Below are 20,445 nucleotides of genomic sequence, written 5' to 3'. Positions count from 1 at the left end.
CACTACGCCCACTTAGGGCAGGAAATACTGTTGAGATGAAATGGTGGCAGCAGGTTTTAGAAAGACAGAAAGGATCAGTGACCTGGGCTCCTGAACTGTGTGTACTGAAAGGATCAGCTTAGAGACAAAATATGAACCAAAATGTTTTCATGTTCTTCCAGATGGTGTTCCCCAGCATTATTGTTATCTAGAATCTGCGCTGTGATTGTGTGCTAGAACTTGTGAATCTGTGCTTTCTCCATGGCTTGACAAGGCTGTGTATTCCTTGACATGATGCTTCATTACACCCTGCTGATGAAAGCACGGAGGAACAGCAGGGAGCACACTCATAACAGCCAGACTGAGGACACGAAAATCACGGAATCACAGAATTGTTAGGGTTGGAAGGGCCCTCTGGAGATCATTCAGTCCAAGCCTCCTGCCAAGGCAGGGTCACCTGGACGTGACACAGGAACGCGCCCAGGTGGGTTTGGAATGTCTCCAGAGGGGGAGACTCCACACCCTCCCTGGGCAGCTGTTCCAGTGCTCAACGTGCAGAAGCGCTTCCTCACGTTGAGGCGAAACTTCTTGTGTTTTAGTTTATGGCCATCGCTCCTTGTCCTAAGAAAAAAAAATCCCACAAGACCGAGGAAATCAGAACTTTCCACGAGAAACCCCAAAGCGCTGCCTTGCCTTTATGTTCACCGCGCAAGGGGCAGCCCTTCCCCCGGCAGCCGCCTGACAGAGTTGGGGCGCACACACGGGGGGCGGTGTCCCCCCGGGCCGGGCCGGGCAGCGCAGGCCGGCGGGTCCCTTCCGTTCGCCGGTACCGCGCGCAGGTCACGCCGGGCCCTCCTTGAACCGAGATTACCCGGCCGGCGCCTCCGGCCGTTCCGCGCGGCTCCCCCCGGCCGCGGCCGCACCATGACCCCTGCGGCGGCTTTGCGGAGCGGCCGCACTCGGCCCGTGACGGGGCCGCGGCTCTGCCGAGCGGGGCGGGCGGCGCAGCCGGGGGAGCCCCGCGGGGCCGCGGCCGGGCCATGGCGCTGCTGCCCGCGCTGCTGCTGCTGCTGCTCGTTCCCCTGGCGGCGCTGGCGGCGGCCGCGGTGCTGCTCGGCCTGCCCAGCTACGACATCCCGCCCGGGGTGAACCAGCCGGCCAAGCTGCGCCTGGTGCTCGCCGTCCTGCTGGGCACCGCCGCGCTGGTGAGTCGCGGTTTGGGGGGGAGCGGTTTGGGGGGACCCCGAGGCGCTGCGGGGGATTGGCGGGGGGTGCAACGGTTGCGCTAAACACGGAGAGCCCGGGTCGGGACCGGCGGGTCCCCGCCCGCTCCGTGGGATGCTGGAGGCGCCGCATCGCGGGGTGGTGCTGCGGGGAGCAACCCCGGGCGGGTCCTGCCCCGGCTACCCCCCGATGGGTTCTGCCCCGAGCATCCCCAGAGCATCCCCGGGCGGCTTCTGCCTGCCCGGGGTACCCCCCGGCGGGTTCTGCCCCACGCACCAGCCCTCGGGTTCTCCCGGGGCATCCCCCAGTCGAGGATGGTGCCCCGGCCACCCTGGTCGGGCTCTGCCCCACGCACCCCCCGTCGGGCTCTGCCCCGAGCATCCCCACTCGAGGATGCTGCCCCGGGCATCCCCGGTCGCGGCGCTGCCCATGTCGCGGGCAGACGCCGTTCGGGAGCGCGCCGGGCTGTGTTAGCGGTGGTTGCCATTGCAGCCCCGATTTGAGGGCTGGGTGGGGGGTTTGCCTGATAACTGCCCGCACCCTTAGGCGAGATCACCTTGCACAAGGAAAGCTACAGCCCTTCGGCTGCTCCTGCCATGGCTCTGACATTTATGGCACACAATCCGGTTAGGGCTGCTTTACTTAATCCCTGGACTCCCTTTGGCAGCATTGCATAAACGGCCTTGGAGCCCTCCTCAGCTCTGGCACTGTCACTCTCTCTGTCTTTGAATTTCTTAAAATCTTCAATTTCTTCCGTCACTACTTTTGCCACAACATCACACAGACTTTGTTTTCCTCCACACAGGTTCTTAAACCATTTACATCCTCTTTAAATTTACTGATAAAGCTGCCCAGCTCTCCTGAACCTCCACTATTTTTAATGCCCAATGAGTCTGTCTTTATCCACTACCAGGTGACAAGGGAGTGGATAAAGACAGACTCATTGGGCATTAAAAATAGGGATCTTGTTTAGCCAGTGAACAGTGTAACAGTTTATGTGTTTGATCGCCAACTTCTTGTTTGTTCACTTATTACATCATATTGATATTCTAGCTTGCAAGAGCATTGCAAGAGCATTGGGAAAGCAAGCAGCTTCATTTTGTTCAGTAGATCTGTTGTGCAAATAAAAAGCAATAACTGACTTGCACAACACAGCTCAGCACTTTAGATTTGCAAATTCACTGAATTTTACGGTCTAATTCATCAATATCAGTTTCTGCAATGAAGAACTAGTTCTACATATGGCAGTTCATTGCTGTTATCAAGTGTAAATGAAACAAGAATAAGCACAAAGGTGTGCAGGACAATACTGACAGTTAAAATATATACTGCAAGATAACCAGTTTGGTTGACCTTTACAGAGTTTCTTATGTGACATTACAGTGACATTGGAGTTGAGTTGTACAAGTAAATTTTTTTACAGACTGTAGGATGTGAGAACTTGGGAAAATGGTGGCTTTTTTTTTTTCCGAATCAGAGCTCTGTATAATTTCCCTCAAATACAGTTTGATGTAAGTATGATGCAGAGTTTTTATACCTTGCCTAACTCAAGACTTCTAAAGATGCCTTAATCTCTTTCACCTTTAACAGGGAAGGATTTTGGAGAAGACTGGGCTTTGCAGCCAAATCAGTTTTGGCCGATATGTGCGACAGGGATGGAAACTAGGGCTGGATCCAAAGCTCTTCATCCAGGATCTGCAGTTTAATGAAGTACCTGTGAGGGTTTATCAGCCTAAAGCTACCTCTGATGGGCGAAGGAGAGGCATCCTCTTTTTTCATGGAGGAGGCTGGGTATTTGGAAGCCTTGGTAAGATACTTGCTGGAGGAATTGTAGTAAAGTCTTTTTACAAAATAGAAATCAGCACGTGATTTGGGAGGAAGTGGGAAGCCTTTCTGGAATGAGCATCCCCTAGGCTGTCTCAAAGATGAGGGCAATAGCAAAGCACTAATGACAGTATTTCTTTTCCAGATACCTATGAAAAGGTGTGTCGCTACCTCTCCAGGGAGAGTGACTCGGTGGTTGTGTCTGTGCAGTAAGTGAACCCTGCCCTCTCCTAATTGGGAGATTACTGTTGCTGTGGTGCCACAAGCAGAGCTGCACTGGTTTTGGAGATGCTCTTTTTTGTCAGAGGAATTTCTGCAGAAGTCAGTGTAGCCCATAAAGAGACAAAGAGTGATAATGGAGATTTCACAGCCCTGAACTGCTCATGCCCAGAGATGCTCAGGAAAGATACATATGGAAATATTTGGCACATTAAGGAAATATATAAAAGCCAATCAAAAACTTGGATGAAAAACGTCTTCCTTATGCTGAACATATGAACATGAAATAAGATCCTCCAAGTAATTGGGATCTATAGGAAAAGAGAGAATAATCACATGTATTCCTCCCATTTTAACATAGGAAGAAGAGGCACAAAATTGTTAAATTATCTTGGCAAGAGTACAGAGGAAGTTTTGAGTGTGAGTAAGACCTTGCACAATTCCTTGGTCAGATCCTTAATCAGAGGCAATCCTACTTCAGTGAGTGCTTGTAACTGAATACACAATTTACAGCTTATGTGCAGTCACAAACTGAGGAGTGCCTGCTTAGGAGGTGATGTGGAACAAGAGCACCCCAAAATGATAGGGCTGAAGGACAGAAATATGACACCATTTCCTGATTACTGCTGGCAACATTTCCTTCTCTTACACTTGTCTCTGTGTGTCCCAGGTACCGTCTGGCCCCTGAACACAAATACCCCGCTGCCTACGAGGACTGTCTGAACGCCACCCTGCACTTCCTGCACAACCTGGAGCACTATGGAGTGGACCCTGCCCGTGTCACTGTCTGTGGGGACAGTGCTGGGGGCAACCTGGCAGCTGCTGTGAGCCAGACCCTGGCAGGCAGGTCAGACCTCCCCAAACTGCGTGCTCAGATCCTGCTCTACCCAGGCCTTCAGGCCCTGGACTTCAATTTACCATCTTATCATCAAAACCGAGGAGTCCCCTTATTATTCCGAGAACGTGCTGCTTTCTTTGCTTTGCTGTACCTAAATGGGGATGCACTGCACATGCAAGAGGTCTTGGAGGGCTCTCATATTCCTCCAGACATGAGGGTGAAGTACACGAAGTGGGTGAGTCCAGACAACATCCCCGAGAAATTTAAGGTCAGAGGTGTGAGGCCACTTAGGCCCACTGATTTTATAGCTGAAGTTTATGAGACGGTGAAGAGATTCTGTGAGCCCAACCTGTGCCCTCTGTTGGCTGAAGACTCTGTTGTTCAGCAGCTGCCAGAATCTTTCATCCTGACCTGTGAGTACGACGTGCTGCGGGACGACGGCTTGTTGTACAAGAAGAGGCTGGAGGACAACGGTGTCCGGGTGACCTGGTACCACCTTGAGGATGGATTCCATGGGATCATAAGCCTCTATGATTACTGTGGTTTCTCATTTCCATCTGGGAAGAGGGGATTGGACAGCGTTGTTAACTTCCTAAAAAGCTTATAGTAAACATCTTAGATTCCACGAGTCTGTTCATGCCTCAACCTAGGAAAATATCTTTTTAGGATATTTAATATCAGGTGATGGGTAGTCAGTCAAGGGCAGCCAATTAAGAATGATAAACAAAGCTCATCAGAACCTCATTCCAGCTGTTAGTTGGAACATGGAATATGCAAACCTTATACAAGCCTGTACCATGCTGCAAGCCCTTATCTTTAGCTCTGTCAGTAAAGGAGAATGGTACTTTGAATGGACATCCTGGTCTGTACCAGCTGTTTAAAATAAAATGTGTGTGTATGAAGAGAAACTGTGTGTTAGCAGGTATGTGTGGTGTGTTGGTGCAGAGGTGTTCTGAACTCTGTTAGATCAAAAAAAACCCACCTCAGCTGACTTTAGTGGGTTAGAAGCCACTGTTTTGGTCAACAATAAATATGATGCAGCCTAAAATGTGGTCACTGTCACTGTGGGGATAACAAACAAATGGTTCCATGGCAGCTCCACACATCACCCACATTTCTCAGCACACAGGCAGGACTGGAGCCCCTTTCTGCCCCAGTTTTAGCACTGGACTACTGGGTAATGTTTAACCCACATAACTTGAAGGATGGTTCCAACAGCCAGGGAGGGTAGTGCTGGTGAGGCAAAGAACTATGCATCACAAAAAGGTGGATGGGATTGGTGGAAGATTGAACCCAAACACTCCACTACAGTTCTCATTGGAAACTGGCTGGAGAAGAGGACGAGAGGAAGGTTGGGAAAGAAAAAGGGGAAGATCAGGAAGGTGGGAGCAGGAACAGAGGGGTCAGAACCAGTGCTGTGGGGGTAGTACATGGCTGCAGCCATCAGCTGGAGTCCAGGCTCACCCCAGAGGAGTGATAAAAGGGAGAAAGATAAACATCTTGCTTGGCCTATATTAATTCTTTCTATTCATGATCTGCCATTCCTCTCCCTGAGCCAGGGCAATTAGAAATGCTGTGGCCCTTCTTAGGGCAGTCACTTGAAGCTGCTATACCACTTATATACAACTGTTCAACAACACAGACAATACCAACATCATGCAGGAGAGGCTTCATTAATCCTCCAGAATTCTATACTTCTCATAACTTGTATCAGAGGATCTTTAATAACTTGGATATTGGTTTCATTTGCTTCTAGAAACAAGAGCACCTTTGCTAGCAGAGCTGCTCGACAGATTTCATGCCCTGCCTAAGAGCTCAGCAAAATTTTGTCATTAGACGTTTAACTTTGTCAAAACATGCCAGTTAGGTTCAATATTGGAGCTGTTCAGGCAAATCCTCCTGACTCTGCTAAAATTACTTCCCTTAGATTTTTTTTTTTTCCTGGAGCAAAGTGCCAGACTGTATTGCAGAGCCTGTCTGCTGCAGCAGAAATAGGAACAAAGGGGGAAAACCAAGTTAATTCATTCTTTTCAGATGCTGGTTCACATGGCAGGTAGAAGTATTTAACACCAAGCCACGGCCAATTTTTCAAGGACTGTACAGTATTTATACTTATATATTTATTAATAATTAACAATGATAAATAATAATTTATAGTCAGCAATATTTTATATATCTTATACTAAGGAACCAATCCAGAATTTTACACTGGCTGATTATACCAGCTGACTTTAACAGCTGAGACAAAGTTCAGAACCCAGAGTTCTTCCCAAAAAAGTGGTTTTTAGATGCATAGAGGAAGAAAGGAGCACTGGGACAGAGCTGCTGTGATGACTGGGCTGCCTTAGCTACACTGAATTTTGTGCATTTCTCATGTCTATAAAAGACACTGTGAAACTCAGCAGCAGCTTCTACAGGAAGGTCTTTATCTACTCACAGACCAAACACTGAGGAGAGCCACGATGGAGAAATTTGAGGTAAGGAAAAGAAAATTTCAGTGTGGGGCTGTGTGTGCCAACATTCCAGACAGGGATGATCTGTGGCTAATACTTAAATCCTATTTTATATATCCTTAAACAACTGTATGTGTAATGGAAGGCACTGCAGCTCCGTGGCTGTTCCCAGGCTGCAGAGCTCCCCTGTAGTTCTGATTCCAGAGGGATCCCTTCCCAGGCAAACAAACTGCTTGGTACCCTCAGGATGGTTCCCAGTCTTTGTCTTGGAGGGTGACCAGGGCACATGAGGAGAACCAGTGTGTTCCTACCAGCTGGGACTGGGTATTGTGTCTTCAGGGCCCTCCCTGAGCTCTAATAGGAGCTTGGTGGTAAAATAGGATTATTTGAATCAGCACACCTCCAATTTACACAAACAAACTGCACTTCAATGAGGCCCAGATCTTTCACAATATTTTTCCCACAAGTGTCATCTACTAGAACATCCCTTCCACTGAGGTACCTCAACACCCCCAGATATTATCACTCTCTCCAGACAGACAGCTGGAAGGTAGGACATGCAATGCTGCTGCACCACAGAACACTTAAGCAGCACAAGACAATCAGCTTTTCATTTTCAGCCTTCTTAAATGTGTCTGCAAATCCGTGATGCGTGTGTGGAAATCAGCCTAATCAGATCTCATGACATGCAGATGCAGTTGCTTAAGTTAGCTGGAAATTTACTTTGCTTGAAATGCAAATGCCCTTATTTTCAGGGATTAAATTTTAAGTAAAAGTAATACAAGGACTGATAATTGTGTGATATCACTGGCAGGACGGTCAGATCAAAAGCACACTGAGCCACCTGAATGCTCTGCACAAGCAGCACAATTTCATCATGTGTGCATCTCATTTCAGAGCCTGTCACTGCAGCATTTCTTCACCCATCACAAGGAACAAAGAAGCCAAAATTTAGTATTGGAGTGTGACAATAACTGCAGTAAACATGGTTACAGCCTGTGCTGTCTCCCCTCCAGAGCTGGAGTGGATGCAGGTTGGCCTGGATACCTCAGAAGTCAGATTTCCCCATTCTCAGTACTTTTTGGAATTATTAATTCAATCAGGTGGAACATGGTGCAGTGGTCAATATATGGATTTAGAGCCAGGAACTTCCTTCTGCTTTAATTCCAAAAATGGATCTTGTGGTGACTTTTGGCTACTTTCTTACCCAGTCAGGAGCTTATTTTTTGGATTGATAAAGTGGAAATGTTGTCCATACAATACTTAATCACCACAGGCAGCAGTGAAGGAGAGTCTCAATGGGCAGATTTCTCTCCCCTTTTCAATATCAGCTGAAGGAAAGAAGAGCTGTGGGATACAAGTAGCAGGAGAATTCACAGACTATTATGATGTTTCTAAATTTAAGTGAAATGTAAAGCTGTGTTAACTTTTTTAATATCTACCAGAGAGGCTACGAAGAGTCAGGACTCCTGATTGATGCCATTACTGCAGTTCCTGTCGATATCTAACAGTGATTTTCCAGCCAGAGGAAGACACACATGCCCTGGGAACAAATCTGGTTTGCCTTTACTCTACTGTCAAACTAGTACAAACATCCCCTATGACAACAGTGGAGCAGAAACACCAGAACCAAAAATTTAATTCCATAATTTCTGACATTTCATCGTGTCTCAGAACCACCCACCAACTCTGGGCTTCTCGAGCACCTGATGAGAAACTGCACAAGAAAGAAGCTGAGTCCAGACCGGTGTCTGAACCAATTCCTGTGAAAGCCCAACAATTTCTGCTTTTGCTCCATGTCAGCTGAGACAACCAGCTAAAAACTCATGCTCTCCCTTCCAGCCAGGGACATCTTCCCCAAAATGCTGTAGAATCCTGGACTGTAAAGGAGGTCAGAATATCTGTAAGGCTTTGGCCAACTGCTGAGAGACAGAACAGCCAGGGACAACGCTGTGTAAACTGCTTAGGGTGATCTTAAGCACTGCTTAATATAGATTGTTGTGTGAGCTGTGCCATGTAGAAGGGATGAGAATTAGGTTATATAGGCACAGAGCTTTTTACTGGTTAGAGCAAGTTGCTGGATTACATCCTGACCTGCAGGTGGCCAGGAATATTTCAGAAGATATTAAACCACAGAAAACAGATTTTTTATCTTTTGGTTTTTAGTCAATGAATAGTTGCAGTAAGAAAAAAACCAACAACTGGGATTGAACTGAAAGGACATGAACCTCGTAATTGCTTTGCACTTTGTTTTGTCATTTTAACAAAGCTTGCTGTGCTTTTTTTTTTGAAGAAAGAGCAGAAAAGAACCTTGTGTTATTCCATAATATGCCTGAAACATCCAAGAATAAAGCAAACATATGAAATAGCTGCATATCCAAGGCCAAGGTGGAGCAAGGTTCCTCCCAGTGCAGGCAGCAGGCAGACCTTGATTGCCCTTGGCTTTCCATACGGAACAGCACTTAAGGGTAGATAAGCTGCAAAGTAAACTCCATTAGCTGACCTTGAATTACCAAACTGTAAACACGGAGGGAACAGCTCTGGGTGGCCTTTACAGCCCTGGATAGGCCACCCTGAGACTTCACTCCGTTGAGGAAGAACCTAAACGACCTATGTAAAAAGTGCTGGCAGAAGCCCAAATTCTTATTGCCCTAATGTGCAACTTCTGCATTTGAAATCACGTTTGGTCCAGAGCAGAGATCTGCAAAGCTCAGCTGCTCTTGGGCTGAGGCTCAACAACAAACCTGCAGCACATTAAAGGCTTAGATTGAATATATCTGGAATTACTTCAACGCAATTCATCATATTTTTTTTGCTCAAGATTAGCAATATTATAGTTATTTTTAGGAACAAGATAAACCATATACCTTAGTCTTGGCATGGACAAGCCCCTGGCCATGGTCTGGACGGAGTTCTACCTCTGCAACATTTTAGTCACCGTGATTTAGGTTTGCTTTTTCAAGGTTGGGTTTGCAACTGAAGGGCATTGGCGACTCGGGCGTGTGTGCAGAGCAACAGTGGCACCTATAGGCAAAGGGATTCATCCGAGAGACACCCAAAAACGTCTGCGGGACAGGTACGAGCCCCTCAGCTGGGGGCACGAGCCGGAGAGCAGCGTCGTTAATGAAATCTTTTAGAGATGCAAGAGCCCGGATAATTAGATAAGCGTTATATGGGTTTTTTTTAGGCTTCAAAGCCCCAGGGAGATCAAAGGCAATTAGAAAAAATTGAAAGCAGAATAGGTGAAAGTCACTGAATCACAGCCAGCTATTAGTGCTGTGCTATTAAAGGCATTCTCTTGAAAAAACGCCTCTAAAATAATCCATAAAGAACGGATTACCATGGAATGAAAACTGGAGGACACAGAAATTCTTGTATCCACAAGGAAATCCTCCATATTAATTGTATTGCCAATATAACTATTAAAAGTGTATTTTTCTCTTTGTTCCCATCTGCTAATATTTTTAATGACAATACCAATCAGGCACCTTTATAGCACAACAGAGCCCAGATAATACCTAGAATGCAGCTTAGAAAATTATACAAAGGTATCCCTAATTTCATACAACTCTGATCAATTTGCTTAAAAATCTGCTCATCAATCATTCATAATTATTAAATATTTACAACAAATGAAACATTTATGCTTATCATCTACTGTGCTTCTAAAAGCAAAGCTCATATATGGAAAGAAATGACTGGCTTGATGTACAGGGAATTACTGAGAGGCACAAGAACCACCTATGAAATTTGTATGAAAACATTAATTCTAAATCTGAAAGCTGCCTGGGCAGGGCTCCCAGAGCACAGGCCTGATCTGTTTTTATTGAGCCATTTACAATTAAATCTACAACCACAACACCCAAAGGAACCCAAGGTAACCAGATGAAATTAATTCTGGTAGGGAGCTTCTTAAATAGGAAAATGCACAGCTCTACCAGACCTGTCAGGTGGGATTAGTGATATCTGGTAGCAAAATATCCCCTCTGAGCTGTTTAACTGAGGAGCTGTTTTCACCTGGGCCATCTAAACCTGCCTCACACAGCCCCAGCTTTGTGGGAGCTGAACTCAGGGCAGAACCACTCCAGGCTCCTCCAGCTCTTGGCCTGAGTTCAGTGGTGGTGGAACCAAACACCAACCAGCCAGTAACAAAACCTGAATGCATCTTCATCTCAAATATTCCACAAGACAAAATTTCAGACAGAACAGCACCGATAATCAAGGTTTTTCCCTTCTTTTTACCCCCACAAAACTCAGCTGACCTAAATTATTCCAGACAACCCCCCCAAAACCACAAAGTTGGGCCACTGCTGGAAGCAGTGCTGCAAACACGTGGCTACACCAAGAATATCTCGTTTATATTTATTTTCTGACCACTGTGAGTGGGTCTCACTCCAGGTTCTCATCCTGCTCACCTGGTTTGCTGCCCACAGGGGAGAGGAGCACAGACAGAGTTGTTCCCAAGTACCACACTGCATCTGGCAGAAGTAGGAATGGCAGGTAAAACTGAAGGATTCCTACAGCCCCAATTTAGAGACACTAATTCTCGCTGAGACAAACGGTGCTGTTTAATCAGTTACAGTGCTGCTGTGCTAGAGATTCCCTTAATAATAAATAAATAATAAATACCCTTGCTGTGTCTACCACAACACTGCCCAGCTCACTCCAACCTTCAGAAATTACAGGGGATTTTATTAAAGATAAACCCACCGCAGCAGAGGTTATTTTGCCTGTGCTTCAAGAACGTGTAAAAACGGAAGGAATTAAGATGCTCACAGCTGTCATGGAAACAATTAAGATGCTCACAGCTCCTGGAAAAGAGGTGAGAAAATCTGAAATGCCATCATTATAAATCTGCAATAAGTCAGAAATCCATTTACTAGTAAGTAGAAAATGCAGCCAAGTCATGAAAATGTGCAACAGAAATGCTGGGTTACACTGTAAAATGTCCACTTTTCAGGAAGAGGGGATATTAATGATGAAAATAGCATAACCTTGTAAAGAAAAGAGATCAACTTGACATATAGACCTGGAGATAAAACTTCTTGAACTTGGAAACCTCTGAAATATGGATGAAGTTTGGAATTTAAGTATGTTCCTATCAGACAAGTAAATAGGTAATGTTTGTTCTGGTCCACTCTGATGTTGTAAGGAGTAATCCCAAGCACTCTGAGGCTCCTGGGAATCATTATAATATGCAAAGGATGACATTTTGTGGATGTGCCAGATTTTTCCAACCTTCTTTTGAGAATCTTTTTTTAATCTCAGGGCCTTGCAGTCACTTGTGACTGAAAAGCAAGAGCTCACCAGGCTCTTCAATTTTTCAAGGAGCAAATAAGATGTTTTGATACAACTCTCTGTTATGAAAACGTTCCAGACAGTCTTGACTCCATGAAATCAGCCTCATGTTTGAAGTTTCGTGACACTGAAGAGGCTAAACAGTGGTTAGAGTTGATGCACATGTCTCGAGGGCAGCTCATTTCTTGCCTTGAAGGAGACACGTGTCGGCCTGGATGAGCTGTGGGAACAAGACAGAAGATTCCTGGGACTGAGAGGCTCTGTCAGGGCTGGGACTGTGACAGGGACACTGATTGTGGCTGGCAAGTGCTGCAATAATTGGGGGCTGTGGAGGCCAGTCGTGGAGTGAGGGTGGTCACAGAGACTAAATGGCAGCGTTTCAGCGAGGAGAGACACGAGCTGTTGACTAGAAATCGTTCCCATGGTCAGGAGGCCTCTTCTGGAGTTATAAATATTCCTTGGAAGGTGCTTACAAAGAGCTATCCAGGCCAGTTAACTGGTAAAACAGCCTGGCTGGTCTGTGTTTGAGCACTGCCTGACGGGGGCACAACGGCTGCCAAGTCCTGTCCTCCAAATCTGCACATCCCACTGCTCTGATTCCTCTGAACAGCATCTTTAAGCCTGTTTAGCTCCTGGGACTGGGATTCAGACTCATCCTTCTTCCATAAGAATATGAAAAAGCTGTCTCTGCTGGCAGTGACACGAGGCACACATTCCTCACAGAGCTTGGTGTGTATTTAAACATTTATTTTTCACATTGGTGGTGAAACATCAAATTGCCATTAGTACCGAGGCTTTTCCTTTTTTAAATCTTTGTACTGTTTGTTGCTGGTCAGCTCTTAAAAGGCACCATCTTAAAGCCATGCCATTGATGCTCCTTTTTTTCTCTGTAAATCCAAAGGGATCTCACTTGCAACACACCTGTGATGATAATCTCAGTGTCATATGGGGTGGTAACACTTCAGGAAAAGATCCATTTACTTTAAAAAAAAATGAATTCCTTTTCAAAGGAATTCATATTTGGTCCCTCTATTCTAGACAGGGCGGTTTTCCTCATAGGAACATCAGCAGGAGCTGCAGCTCCCACCAGGATTTTCATCAAACAAAACAAATTCCTGAAACAGGAGCTGTGTCACCCAGGTCTGGACAGGGGCACCGAGAGCCACGTCCACTGATTCCAGTTAAACCAAGTTAACCAGTAAGCAGGGTAAGGCTCTGCTTAATCACCTGAACAACGACTGCATAAACTTCACAGAACGTGACACATCCTTTGCAGAAACATCTTACTAATTTATACTTCACATTTCAAAGGAGCCACTTATCTCCAAGAGCAGCTGTAAGCAACAAAAATGCAGCAGCACATCCTGAACCTGATTTGTGCTATGAGCTGACTCTGATGAAGACATTCCCTCAGTTCTTTCCCTTTTTCTTGTTTTCTTATGGTTTAAAACTACACAAATTCAAAAGGCTATTTGTGGGAATTACTTCACAAAGGCATAAGTTTGGGATATTGTAGAACTGCTGGAGAACAGAGTTCTATTTTTCTGTAAGAAATTGTGAGGTAACTCCTAAGCTTGGTGGTGTAGGGAAGAACCGCCCTGACAGTGTATAAAGCACTTAATTTGTAGTTGCAGTGATGGGAACATTTTCTCTGGGTATAGAAGGACCCAAGTTCTATTAACAATGACCCATAAGGAAATTGTTACATAAATGCATAAACACTCTACCAGTTGTTTGGGAGCAATAGCATTTGCTAAGAAGGGAAAAAAATCTCAAGGCACAGACATTTTAGGGGGAGTTGCTCTTTATTGTCATATACTTTTATTCTTGCAATTGCAACAACCCCTAAGGAGCCTCCTTTTAAACACACAATGCACAGAGAGCCCCTGGCCCAGAGCTCCCAGACCTCTGAGTGCTTAAACACTCCAGCAGCATTTGAAAAAATACACTGCACAAGCCAGTCCACTGCTTTAAAATAAGAACCCAGGACTGGCTGTGTAAATAGGTACTTACCTGCTTCAGTGCTGTAAATATGTAATTTAGGCTGCTGTCCCATGACATATTTTGTGTCTAATTTAAGGAACTGGGTGTTTGGTCAGGAGGGTCTGGGCTCCTGTCAGGTAAATATTACAAGCTGTAAATTTTCACAGCAGATTTAACACTAAATTTAGTTAGCACTATAAATAAAGTGATCATTGACCTGATGGTAGCCCTTGTCCTTGCCAGTGGTTGGCCTGAGAGGTAGTTAAGGATCTGTGGAGGAACCTGCTGCAGCTCCCTGAGATTCCAAACAGCCACATTCTGCTGTGGCAACCTGGACATAGTTTATACCAGCACTTGTAGCTTCTGAGCTTGGAAGCTTTGAGCCTTTTCCTCCCAGTTCACCTCAAGGTGGGGAACACTCACACCTGACAGGAAAGTGCTCATGGAGAAGAGCCTTAGAGGCCAGACACTGCCTAAGCTGCTTGGGTGTCTCAGCCTAGCAGCCCATAAAGAGAAAACCTTGGATACTTAAAATTAAAAATAAAGCCATTTTGAATTCCTACAGTGATACAGAAGCCACGGCTCTGCACGTGCTGGTTGCTGATAACTGCCCACAGAGTCAGCTTTCTAATTTAAACTCCTCACTTGGAGATATCAGGAGGGATGCTCTCGACCCCCACTGGTTTGTACAGGCAAACCTGCATTTTTCCTTTGTTCCCTCAAACGCTTGAGCTTTGAAAGCACCTTTACTTATGTCAGTGCTCTCACTGAACAGCCCAGTCTCCTTCAATATTCCCGATATTCTGTGTTATCAGTAATTTTCCTTTTAAATATGTACTCAGCACAATCCAAGTATTTGCTTTTGTAAAGCAGGTGTGGATGTTCTTCACCACATTTATCACTGCATACTGCAGGGACAGTCTGCATTCCTGCTGTTAATATAAATATTGAAAGCAAAGCAAGTCATTGAGCCTCTCAGGTGTTTTTTTAGGCTGGAACACAACAATCCCCCCGGGAAACACAAGCTCAGTAAGATCTCAGCCGGGTGGGAGCAGCCCAAGGCTCAGCCCGCAGTGGCCAGAAGGGCTGTAGGCGTGGAGGGAGCAGCAGGTGGCAGGATTGGATCTGCTTTGGCGCTCCTGGAAACTGCACCGCGGCCCTTGGGATCTCTGGAATGTGCCAGTGCTGATGGGGAGCTGCCTCCCGACCTGTGCCCGGTGGGCACCGAGGGGCAGGGCAGGGGCTGCGAAGGTCCCGGGTCGTCCCCAGTGGCCCGGAGGGGGATGTCGGGGAAAAGAGTGTCCCCCTCTTCCCCATGGAGAAGGAATTTCTTCATGTTCCTTCAACCATCTCTGCTCAGAGGACGCAGCTTTCCCAATGTTTTGAAGTCCCCAGGGATGAAAGGTGCCATTGTTACTGTTCTTGTTTCTGTCCAAGTAGAAATGAGCTTAAAGTGGGGTCGAAGGTAAACTGGGCTTGGTTTGATGGAACCAGCCCAAGGCAGCCCCTGGCACAGGGGGCTGTTAACTGGGACCTGGCTGACAAAGGGCTCACCCTCCCTCCTGGATAATTGTTTTTCTGGCTGTAGTCAGTGCCCTCCCTGCAGGGGACATGGAAGACAAACCTTTGGTGCAACCAGCCCCAAACGACCTGCAGGGGCTTTAACAGGAACAATTTAATTGCCACACAAATCCCCGTGGTTTACACACTTTCACCTTTCACGCTCCACGGTGGAATTGCTGCATCCAAGAGATGTGGCTCCCACCTTTCAGGTGGAAGGAGGCCCTTTGTCAGTGATTAAATCCCGGGGAGGTGACGTGCCTGCAGGAGAGCTGAGGAAACAACGCGTTTTCACTCTTATTTCCATATTTTAAACACTTGACTAAACTTTCTCCCTATGCAGAGACAGAACTGTTGTGGTTGATCGTTCAGACAGCTCTGTCAGCCTGTGTTTCCATGAGCAGAGTCAGCCTGGGCTCTCTGGCTGTACCTGTCCCCTGATTAATGAGCCTTTTCTCTGGCTGGGCACACCACAGAAAATGCTTATTTTCTATTTATAGGCGCTGTTTGCAAAGCCACCTCTGTGGCATTGAAATTCATAATCAGCAAACTGCTACGGGGAAAAATATGTTCCAATTAATATTAAATGAGCAATGTGCTATTTTTTTTTTCCTTTTTTTTTTTTAAGAGCTGCTAATGAGGAAAATCAAAATAGCATCTTCCAGGGAACCGGTGACAGACCTGAGGTGTTAAAAGTTTAGATCTGAACACAAACAAAGCACTCTCAACCCCCCAGATATCACCCCTGTTAATGGGAAAATGTCAAAAATGCCTGTGAGGTTTCAGATGGCCTTTTAAAGACTGAACACTGGCACCAAAACCGCAAAATAATGGACCAGCTTGTTACCAAGCTGGAATAAATTTTGTGGTTTTTTAAGGTGAATGTAACTTTGGCTTTTGGTGCTGGTTTGACAGTCTTAGAAATCACAGGCATCTGCTTCTGCCTCAAGCTAAGACAGCAGGCGCAGAGGCAGGGGGAATTTATGCAGAGTGCTCTAATTTTATTCAGATTTGTTAGAATAAAAAAGTGTGTTTAGCTTCAGACAGCGAGAAATAGCAGCTTTTAAATCATGGGTTTCACAGCCATTGCTGCTGTGGAATCCAAACGGTGCAATTTGCCAGCCCCGCCGTTAAAATAACATTTTTCTTTCCTTAAAACACACTGAGTCACAGCAAACTTCCAGGCCTATTTTAAGGAGACCCACTGTTGGTAATTATTGTCTCTTTTTAGAATTCTGCAGAGATTATTTCCTTCTTTTCACATGTCCTTTGGAATTCCTGTGTCAGGAGTACCACAGATTGCCTGTACAAGGTAAATATTGATATTCAGATTCACTGGAGGATCAGCCACTGTATGACTAAGCTGAAATACCTGAGCAGAGATTTCCTGTGAAACCAGCATTTGTCATTGTCTTCAGACTCTGCTGGAAATGGCATCGTAATATATATAACACAGCAGGGCCCCAGACTATATTTCCAGGGGAAAATTAGGAATTCTACAGCATGAGATGAATTGCACACAATATGGTCCAAAGTAAATTGAAAACAGTGGAAAGATTTCCAACTGGCTGTGAAAGACTTATGGTCAGGCTGTTACTATACAGTTCTCAGGGATAAAAATAATTCCATTTGTAGACCGTAATGATTCCCAAGAAGTCCCCTTTCTCTTGCATCCACTTGTCCACTTGTGCTTCAAAGTTTTGGGGGGCATTCTCCCCTATTGCCCCACTTTTTGTATATAGATTTTATAGGTTTTTCCATATAGATTAAACCCAATTAGCCAGTCTCAACCTTGACCCCAAGCACTGCCATGATGAGATCTGGGGGCAGATCTCTGTGTAACACCACCAAATGTTCCTTTGGTTTCGGAGGGAGAGCCTCTGGTGAAAGCTGAGGGTGTTCCCTGGGCCCTCTTCTCCTCCCACAATGTTGAGACTTCCTATAAAAAATCACAACATGTTTTAGCCAAAGCTACCAAGTGTGTTTAGTTACCCAGGGAAGCCTGTGCTGGCAGTGACAGACACATGGATGGGTCTACAGGGTGATGTGAGCTCAGGGTTAGGAACAAAAGTGACTTTTAAGTAGCAACCAAGTAGATTTTTTACAAAAAGCCCCCTGCAAGTCTCCACTTGTTGAGCCAGGGGATGAATTCCCTGCTGCAGAGCACAGCTCAGCCACTTTGGTGGGTTTGCAGCACACACTGAAAACATGCCATGCTTTGCCAGGCCTGATGCCTGGCAGAGGAGTGGCAGGGGCACTGCCTCCTCACCTTGTTTGAGCTACAGTCTCACAAGTTTTACTTGACTCTGTGTTTCTGAAGTTCCTGAAATGAAGCAAGTCACTAAAACCCAAGCTACGAGTAGGGTGAGCATTATTTGTGTAGCATATTGTCTGAGAGGCAAACCTTGCAGAATTTGGTAGGGAGGAAATATGTGTAATTTTAGAGTAAGAAACGTGTAATTTTAGAGTAAGAAACAAATGTCAAAAGATGATGGAAAATTCCAGTATTTGTCGAATCGTTGCATGAAGTCATGATGTTTTGGGTGGGTTTTTTTGGTTGGCTTTGGCTGTGGCAGTTTGCCACGTGCTGGGCAGCTGCAATTAGAGAGTTTGGGCAGCTGCAATTAGAGAGTTTCTTTGCCCCCCAGCTCCTTAACAGCTCTCACAGTGCTCGTATGTCTGAGCCCTGGAAATAGGAATAGTGCTCACCCTCCCAGGAGTGTGGCATTAACGACTTCAGCATCAGCACTTTTCTCTCCAAGAACTGATGAGTGACATCCTGGCCCCAGTGAAGTAAAAGTCTCCTTTATCCAAACCTGTTGGACGAGCAAAAACACCCCCAATTTGTCATTTCTTCCCCTTTCACAGATAACCACTCACTCACTCAAAAGCACCAAAGCTTTTTCCACCAGGAGTTTGATTTCAGAGACTCCAGGCCTTGCAGCAAAGTGCAAAATCCATGTTTGCAGAGGTTATTTGAACACCTGCCCTCTGCACAGCACCATGTGCCACCCAGGAAATAAATGCCAAGAGCACGTGCCTTAAAAAAATAACCTTTAAAAAAGGCAGCTGTGGATGCTGCACATCCACCCCGAGACATTTGGACACTCAGCCTAAACCCCTGACAGGCTCTGGCCACCTACTTATTCCATCAGCAGCTAAATATACTCCTATCCCAGGGGAGGCAGAATACAGAGAAACCTGCAAGTCCCCACTGATTAAACTCAGGGATCAATCCCCTAATTCATCTGGGAAAAGTAATCAAAGGAGACCGGAATGGTCACGTTCCAGTCAGACAAACAAGATTGTGCTGTGTGTGTATCCCAAAATAAACATGTGAGTGCTCTGCTTTTGGCCAAGAAAATTGAGATAATTAGGAAAAGGAAACTTTGGTATATTGATCTGCTGCTTGACTTAAAATGGGCTAAAATGAGGAAATGACAGGGGTCTGGGGGCTTTTGGAGACAAATTTTACTCCTTTGCTTTTCAAAAAATCTCATACAAACCAAGGGGGTTCTGCCTAAATTTCAGGGGTTTTTGCATTTTGTGTCCACGCTTACAGACAGCAGATGTATTTCAGCCAACATTGTAGTAGTTCTCAGTCAGGGATGAGGGAAAAAGGAGGGAAAAAGAGAAAGAGAGAAATCTGAATTTGCCACACACCTAATTTTACCTGCCAGGGCAACCGTGTTTGCCTGAGCAAAGGTAGCTGCTGGTATTATAATTAACAAAAGCAAGAAAACCAATTAGACCTTTACCTGAGTTATCCTAACTAAAAATTTTATCATCAAAGTCTAGAAAAAACAAGGCAATAATGCTATTTATTTAGTAGACAGTGGATTAAGAACTTATTTCAGCATGGAAATACTTTCCTGCCCACAGGTGTGATAAAAACCCTGCTGTAAACCTGAGCCCTTCATGCCTCTCTTTGATTTTGCTGGTTGATAAATTTGATTAAATAAATTTAAAAGGAAGCTGTTTGGAGCAGGGACAATTTATCTCCATTTTTTAACAGCCCCTGGGATGCTGATGATAATTCAGCAGGTGGGACATTGCTATTTTGTATCTTGTTTCTTTTATTGCCAAATTCCATGCTTTCTGAGCCCATCAACTGCTGATTTCTCTTCCCATTTCTGCTCTTTTTTTTTGTTTGAATCTTGTTCTCCTTTTAACTTGGGCACTGTACAGGCTTAGGAGATCCTGACCTTAGGATGGAACAGGGAAACAGAGCCCCTGTAAGCTCCTGAAGTGAGTGAAGCCAGAGGGGAAGGACATCCTCAAGTTCCTGATCCCTTTTGAGTGAATCTCTAACAAACACATTTCACTGAGTCATCAGATGGGGGGGAAAAAAACCAGCCTAAGGATTTCTGCTGATTATTTTTCCCCTTTCATTTTAATGCTTGGTGGGATATACTCAGCCAAATGTTTTCTGAATTGGGAATCTCCCAAGCTTTTTTATTTAAAGAGCTCTTGATATTCTTTTCCAGTAAGTCAGCATTACTGCAGTAAACACTGAGCCCTTCATAACCTTGCTGTGTGTGATCCCCTCTCAAAGTCACTCTGCAATCAAATGTACTGGGATTTCATAATAGTAATTTGCCACACTGTCAGAAATAGGCTTATCATGCTGCTGTCATTGGTGTCATGTGAACATCACTGCCTGTGCTGTGCCCTTCAGATGAGAGCCAGTGCTGGAGCCAGTCAGGGAGAGAGAAAGGGAAAAAAAAGGGAAGAGGAAGAGAACTTTAACTCCTTAAAGTCCAGTAGAGCCTCTGTGTGAAGGGGGAGGCTGCAGAGCTCCTGTTTGTGGTGTGGGCATCTCTTTAAACATCACGTTGACTGGGTAAAGTATTGCTTTTTTTTCCAGCTCACCTGAAATCTCTGAACAATCTGCTCCTGCTGTCTCTCATTCTGCAGAGTGTGGCAACTACTAATTTCCAACACCACGAGAAAGACATTTTCCCCAATGCCCACGGGATGACTTGATGGGTTATTCAGGTTTTAAAAATATATATTTCCGTCCTTTTCTGCTTTTTCAAAAAATGTTATTTGGATGCCTCTGATTTT

The 20,445-nt window shown here is 45.4% G+C and overlaps 3 protein-coding genes across 3 annotated transcripts in view; 2 read left to right on the top strand and 1 right to left on the bottom strand.

The window, feature by feature from the left end:
* Positions 1 to 9,517, bottom strand: part of DHRS3 (dehydrogenase/reductase 3) — a 79,271-nt gene extending 69,754 nt beyond the window's left edge. The window contains exon 1 of the mRNA XM_027702899.1: positions 9,405 to 9,517. The gene's annotated coding sequence lies outside the window, so the exon portion shown is untranslated. The remainder of the gene's footprint in view (positions 1 to 9,404) is intronic.
* LOC113977084 (arylacetamide deacetylase-like 4) lies at positions 1,020 to 4,992 on the top strand. The gene is made up of 4 exons (XM_027702893.1): positions 1,020 to 1,184; positions 2,794 to 3,010; positions 3,173 to 3,236; positions 3,917 to 4,992. The coding sequence occupies exons 1-4, from the start codon at positions 1,020 to 1,022 to the stop codon at positions 4,689 to 4,691; spliced, it is 1,221 nt and encodes a 406-aa protein (XP_027558694.1). The 3' UTR covers positions 4,692 to 4,992.
* On the top strand, positions 5,290 to 8,495 carry CUNH1orf158 (chromosome unknown C1orf158 homolog). The gene is given in 7 exon segments (XM_027702929.1): positions 5,290 to 5,435; positions 6,471 to 6,561; positions 7,435 to 7,528; positions 7,531 to 7,611; positions 8,212 to 8,272; positions 8,274 to 8,431; positions 8,434 to 8,495. Coding segments are annotated over 7 exon segments (693 nt in total).
* Positions 9,518 to 20,445: the final 10,928 nt, after the last annotated feature.

This window comes from Neopelma chrysocephalum, unplaced genomic scaffold (genome assembly GCF_003984885.1).
Source record: "Neopelma chrysocephalum unplaced genomic scaffold, ASM398488v2 Primary Assembly neopelma1_200, whole genome shotgun sequence".
Classification (NCBI taxonomy): Eukaryota; Metazoa; Chordata; class Aves; order Passeriformes; family Pipridae; genus Neopelma; species Neopelma chrysocephalum.
The sequence above is the reverse complement of the archived record's forward strand: the minus strand, read 5'-3'. Positions and strand labels throughout refer to the sequence as shown.

Bases quoted from the DNA above. Each gene is read 5' to 3' on its own strand.
- LOC113977084 (XM_027702893.1), top strand. From the start codon at position 1,020: ATGGCGCTGCTGCCCGCGCTGCTGCTGCTGCTGCTCGTTCCCCTGGCG. The intron at 3,011-3,172 runs GTAAGATACTTG...TTTCTTTTCCAG, and splicing joins CTGGGTATTTGGAAGCCTTG to ATACCTATGAAAAGGTGTGT. The intron at 3,237-3,916 runs GTAAGTGAACCC...TGTGTGTCCCAG, and splicing joins TCGGTGGTTGTGTCTGTGCA to GTACCGTCTGGCCCCTGAAC.